This window comes from Papilio polytes, unplaced genomic scaffold, assembly GCF_000836215.1.
Source record: "Papilio polytes unplaced genomic scaffold, Ppol_1.0 DF821845.1, whole genome shotgun sequence".
In the NCBI taxonomy this organism is placed as follows: domain Eukaryota; kingdom Metazoa; phylum Arthropoda; class Insecta; order Lepidoptera; family Papilionidae; genus Papilio; species Papilio polytes.
In genome coordinates this window covers 4,969,731-4,976,428 of record NW_013527359.1, presented here as the reverse complement: position 1 = coordinate 4,976,428, position 6,698 = coordinate 4,969,731, and the positions used below count along the sequence as shown (strand labels likewise).

The window sequence follows — 6,698 nt, the reverse complement described above, 5'->3', positions numbered from 1 at the left end:
TTGGGAAACACCATTGTTTGTTGTTTCATAACGCAGGAAAAATAAGGTAAAAAAAGGCAATAGTGCGTCTATACTTTTATGCCTCGTTACTTATCGTTTTAAATAATATTCTTTTTTTTACTTTCATAGGCATTTCCATAAATTTCCATTAATGACAAAAACATGTACCAATCTTCCCTTCTTTTTCTCAAAAATTTACACTATTGGCAGAAATCAAAAAATAAATGTAAGTTGGTAAAGTTTTTTTTCTGACATTGTTTCCGCCATCTAGCGTCTAGTTGCGAAAGAAATAATCGCCATCTAGCGACTAGCTGCAAGAGCTATAAGGAAAACCGTTATAATTTTCTAAAACTTAACACTAGATGGTGCTTCAACAACTTTTTTTTAATTACATATTTTCTCCATTATATTCAATAGATACAAATGGTTCAAGTTTCCTCTGTAAAAAAGTTGCATTCCCATTTTTCCTGGAATGCATATTGAAATATTTGTCGTTGCTCTTAGAAAAGTATAATACCAGGGTGATATAAAAAACGTAGTAAAATAATCAAAATTTATTGTATATAATGAATCCTATTCTAAAATAATTCAGTTCAAAAAGCTAAGCATAATTTTTCTAAAATCTGCATGTTTGAAGCACTTCAATTAATTAACTGGGGTAGAGTTTTGATGATGGCAGATTTTTTAAAAACTATGTTATTGTCATTACTTTGTCTAGAAATACCACTATTGAAGTTCTTTCTCATTTGAACTTTAACACCATTAATTATGATATGGCTTAATTGACCTTACATCAACTGAACAATCCATTTCATAATTGTCTTAATACTTTCAAATACTATGTGCAAATACTGTGAAAAATGTATTCTATATAATTCAATAATACGGTGGTGTACAAATGCTAATGTCAAATCTTTAATATTAAAAAACATTATTTCCAAAAGATCTAAAAAGGTGGTCAATACTAGATCTTTCTAATCATGCCCTATACTAGAACCATTGTACTTTATATTTAATAAAAATGATTACAATTACTACATTATTTATTTTATCCTAAAACTAAAAGACCCACAGACTATAGCTTAAATCAGCCAATACTTTAGTTAGGTTTGGCTCCATATAAAACTTTAAACTCTAGTGATTTTTACAAATATATTCATAACACACAGGTTTCTTACCCGATAAACTTACTTCTTCTAAATATTGGGAGTTAAACGATCCAATTGTTATAACACCATTTTTTATGAATAGTTTACATCCATACATAGCCCTACAAACCTAACAGCCAATTAAATCTGTAGTCTGTGGGAGTTTAAACTATAATAAAAATCTTACTCTACTGGTAAGGACAATAAATTCCAATAAGATAATAAAAATCAATTAAAACGTAAAAACTGTGATCAGAAAGACATATCACAACATAATAATTTTCATACACTTTGTGTATGAATTTAAATGTATTACATTCAAAGTTGTTGATTTATCAGACAACTTTAATATCCAATTAGAAATAGTACAATAATTTACCAGCATTAGACTAAAGGCCAATTTAATGAAAACAAAAAAAAATGAAAAAAAAAGTGAAAAAAAACCCAAAAAAAGAAAATTAATGAAAAGACATATTTCTGGTTACTCAAAGGTTATGAGAACTTTTTACAGTTGTAACTTTTTTCATTCAATGGGTTATTAGCTAATGAGACAAACTAAACATGTTTACAATATTTTTAGAAATTCTATTAAGTCTGTTTATATTAGAGTAGTTTTGTTTGAGTTTAGGTTTCTCAACATCCTATGTAGGCCATAACCTAAATTATTTTGTTTGTCAATTTGTTAATGTTAAGTATTGTTACTTGGAATAACAATTGATTAGTTGGGGTCAATTGGTCATTGTTTTTTATTGTATCCAAGTTACATTTCGACTTCCCTTTAAAAACTAGGTGTGTTTGATGTTAAATTTCTTTATATTTCTAATTGGATATTACAATGTGTTTTAAAACATAGACATATTGTCATTAATCAATTAAATTTTAAACACATTATTAAAAAAATATACAAAACTGTAACAATTCCTTGAGCTTGTATATAAAGATAGAAAAGATGAAAAAGCACTTATTTATGTCGAAATAATTCTTATACACTATTTATGTTACTGGAATGTCATAAAGCATATAAATAGTAAATAGTCTAAATACAATAATTACTAATGGGATAATAAACAAATAACAATTTTTCATAAAATTCAGATATGTAAAAAAATTGGTGTGTATTTGTGGATTAAAACTAAATCCACTGGATCAGTCTTTTTTAATTTTCAGTGAACACAAAGTAGTTGTCGATTACAGTTTATTTAAACTGTCACATTTTAGTGGAAGCCTCAAGGGAGCGCAACAGCGGTGCGCGGGCCATATACTAGAAACGATCCTTTGAGGCATGCAGGTCCGGGTTTGTGAGATACTGCAGCTCTTGCAATTCCTGGAATTTCTCATGATCCCTAATGTGTGCATAATTAGCAGATAAGCACATCAGATAATGGACCAAACTTAAAATAACAAGAACACAGGATACCATTGCAAGAATAAACATGAATTCTGCTTTCTCCACATAATCTTTGCAGAATAACTTCATTTTGTATGCTTCACATATCTTCATGTGATCTTGTTTGACAGAAGATGGAAACATAAAGTCAAACTGAGTGAAGTCAATGCAGGTTGTTAATGCAATATTTTCAGGTTTGGAACATAATTTCCAAAATATAGTGAACAAGAATGTTGTTATTACTAGAAAACCTAGCAATACAATCCATATGAAAGTCAGAATGTATGTGATTATCATGAATACTGCACAGGATATTCTGCCTCCGACGCGGGCCCTCCAAGCGCGGTAAACCTTTTGTCTGGTAGCACCTGTTGTAAGGCATCCCAAGCATAGAAGCATCAATCCCAGCGCAGCCATGCAAGCACTGCCTACGATGAAAATCATCTGCAACGCCTCTATCCAAATTAGACGAAATTGAAATACTTCATCGAACATAAGAATTGAAAGAGCGGATCCTCGGTACATGGTTCCACAGAACACTCCCACGCCCAAACAGCACATAATAGTTGCGATAAGTGTTGCATGGGGAATTCTTGTTAGACAAGCTTGACAAGCGTCACCCATTGTGATAAACTTTCACGTTCACTTCACTATCAAATGTAGTTTATTTTAACGTTCGTAACTAGATATTCACAATATTTATTATAAATTAATATATGACTCAGTCAACAACAACGAAAAAAGAATAAAACCACAGACTAAAACATGGCAAAAGCAACCATCGAGCAAACTCTACATCAAAGAGTATACGCTTTTGCTCTATAACTCTATGGCAAAGAATTATTAAATCGTCTAACTTTGTCGTACATAATTAATACTACGACGCAATTCATTTTTTTTTGTGTATCCCAAGACGAGAACACTATGAAAAAATAATTTTAAACGTTTACTAATGAATTTTGAAAAAGCGAAAAACGGCACATGCACTGCCACGTTAAACTGACGTTTCTTAAAATATGTCAACGTCAGTAAATAAGGCCGACTATGATTGAACGGAATGTTTCAGATTTAAAAAGTAAAACTTCTTGTTGATATAGTTATTTAACATAGAATTAATGAATTTAGTTAACAATCGTAATTCAGTTTATCTGTAACGATTGGCGAGTATATTATGCATCATTTGCGGCGATAACAATGGAACAACTTTACCTACAAACAACTCAATTAATACAAGAAACTACAGATTTGTTTCATAAATTGGAGAGAGATCCTTCGGAAAATATTGAAAATGCAATTCAATCGAAGATTAATGCAGTTAATGCGTTAGTATGATAAATTTTGTTTAATTTGTATTACTTTTGACAACTATTTATTTACTTTGTACTATCTCTTTGGATTTAGTAACAATTATAACGTTGTTTTTAAATGTTTAATTACATTTAATTTATCCGTATTTAATACATACAAAGTTATACCTTAATATTCATCATTTTGTAAAGTAATGTTGTGTTTATATTATTTGTATTTTAGACTAATTTAAATGTTCAAATATATTTATTTACAGGAACTGTGAAAAGTTGGACATACTTGTGTTCAAAACACCAATTAATCAAAGGCCTACAGCAAAAATGAGGGTCGACCAGTTGAAATATGACAATAAGCATATACAGGTAAGAAGTAATGTATATCTAAAACCACAGTAGAGATAGATCAAGCCATGGAATGAAAATAATTTATAGCGCAGTTCACAGTTTGCATAAGTGAAGCAGATTAGTGTATCAGCTCACATATTAGATCAATTTGTACTTGCATAGAGGTATGTTTTGTGTGCATTGTGAGTCATGAAGCATTTTGCAGCTCATAGTCTACCATAGTTATAGTACATCACATTGTACTGTGAGATGCTAATTTAGTTATTGAGTTGCAGCTCAACTGTTCAAAGCTATGTGAGCTAATCTTATGAACCGGCTCAGATCTGATTTTTACAACTCTACATATAGGTCAAGTTTCTGTTTTCATTCAAATAGATAACACTTATATTTTGCAACTATAAAAAAACTATAATCTTTGCATTGCCAATAATTATAATCCCAGTATTCTAATATAAAAAGTGGATTCAAGTTTGTGCTAGAAGACTTATTAAGATAAAAAGTTGTTTAACTAATATCTGTTCATTTCAACAGGCTTCTCTACTAAATGCTCAAAACAAGAGGCGTAGACGACAGCAGGAACAAGAAGACAGAGAGCAGTTGCTGAGCAGAAGATTTGGTCATGACCATACCGCTATCAATGTGGACTTCTTAGGACAGGAACATAATTCATTGCAGAGTTCTCATCAACATGTTGACGAAATGCTTCATACCGGTGTGTATTATCTTACTAATATTATAAAAATGAAAATTTAAAAGGATGGATGGATATTTGTTTCTATGTATCTCTGAAATGGCACATCAAATCTTGCTGAAATTTAGCATAGATCTAGAACATAGTCTGGAAGAACACATAGGCCACTTTTTAACTTTTTTTAAAAATTCATGCATGAATGGAGTAGCGTGATTAACAAGACCAAAACATGATTAACAAGAAAGAGACACTATTTAAAAAAATAAATAAAGACTTTTATTTACACAGTACAGATTTTAATTTTACTAATGCCATACAGAAGATTTCTATGTCATCCTTTTTTGTACCTTGACTGGGGTTAAGAGTTATGTGACTGTAATTTGCAGACTTGGGGCCTTTCCTACCAAATTCTAAATTGCTAACAATCGAACAAGTAAAATATGTGATGGAAATATCGGTTTTTGTACCCTTATCTGACAGTGACGTAATTTTTAAGCTATCAGGCTCTTACTCTCACATAACCTCTCTGTTAAGCGCCCTGGGCGGTGGGGCAACCGCGCCATACACTAACGCCAATACTAGTTTAATGTTTAATTGATACTAGCTGCTCCCATGCGATTTCAGCATACAATTATTTTATTGTTTACATGTGCCAAATTGTCAGTTGCAAATGTCAAAATGATATGACAAACCTTGACAGTCTTGCTTCCTTGATGTTGGCAGCAACTTATGGTCTCTTTTTCACATTAGGGTTTTTATCCGATATATATAGCCTAAAGCGTGACGTAAGTGTAGGGCTTTTTATTAAAAAAAGAATTATTCAAAAATATGCTGTAATTGCTGACATCTTAGGCAACAAAGAAGTGTGTGTGTTTACGCTTTATTATAATAGTATAGAATTATACTCCATGTGTTACCAAAAGGTAATTTTGTCTATAAGGATCAGATTTAAACAAGTGCAATAGGGTCAATTTTGTTATACTATACTTAAAAATTTTTACTTAACTGTCAGCATACACAGCAATAGCTACATATATAAAATACCTATTACAATAATTAGATGCTTATTTGTATGTTTCCATTGTTAACAATAACATGTACTAGATTTTCCCACATTAAAAAAATCTGAGACATTGAACCACAAACAAATGACTGTTAAATTCCGTGTAATCCATTAAAAATGTTACTTTCCGGAAATTAAGTTGCGTAGAATGATTATTCTAAGTAGTATTGACTTCTTCAAGGTTGGACCGAAGTGTCCCCTGCCTTTACATTACGAAACTCTATACATTGTCTTCACTATCTTTTGTATGACCTTGTCCCAATCATCTTTCGTGAGATTTAGAAATATTCTTATTCATAATATCATTTAGAATTTAACGGATTTAAGCTATACTTTCAATTTCTCAGTTATTAAATACTAGGTGTTTCCGTGCGGTTTCCGCATGAAATTGGAAAATTTCAAATGCACAAACAAAGACTTTTCCATTGGCTAATTACCATTTCTATGACAATCGTGCTTCTTTGCTGCTATTGGCTTATAGTTTATGTTCCTTTCCCGCGTGTCATTATTTCCCAATTTATTCACCCCCTATAAATAACGTGTAAATTTATTGAGAATTTTATTGAAAAAAACATAATTTTAAAATATTGTTGACATCCTACATAACAAAGAAGTCTGTTTTTGCTTTATTATATTAGTATAGATATAGACGTAGATATTAGTCTTGTGTAGTACACATACAATGTACTAAAAAGTAATGTTACTCAGCACTGTACTAAAAGTACGTTACCCAACGGCTTCTGTTAATCGGACATTT

At 31.0% G+C, this 6,698-nt stretch overlaps 2 protein-coding genes across 2 annotated transcripts in view; one reads left to right on the top strand and one right to left on the bottom strand.

Annotated features, from left to right (window-relative positions):
- Positions 1-1,328: 1,328 nt before the first annotated feature.
- LOC106108006 (neuronal membrane glycoprotein M6-a) lies at positions 1,329-3,270 on the bottom strand. Its single transcript, XM_013289068.1, has one exon. It carries the CDS (start codon positions 3,157-3,159, stop codon positions 2,410-2,412), a length of 750 nt encoding a protein of 249 aa, XP_013144522.1. The 5' UTR covers positions 3,160-3,270; the 3' UTR covers positions 1,329-2,409.
- Positions 3,271-3,553: 283 nt separating this feature from the next.
- Positions 3,554-6,698, top strand: part of LOC106107837 (probable Golgi SNAP receptor complex member 2) — a 6,249-nt gene continuing 3,104 nt past the window's right edge. Inside the window, exons 1-3 of the mRNA XM_013288842.1 lie at positions 3,554-3,857; positions 4,100-4,205; positions 4,719-4,899. Coding sequence (XP_013144296.1) covers positions 3,730-3,857; positions 4,100-4,205; positions 4,719-4,899 — 415 coding nt within the window. The 5' untranslated portion in view covers positions 3,554-3,729. The remainder of the gene's footprint in view (positions 3,858-4,099; positions 4,206-4,718; positions 4,900-6,698) is intronic.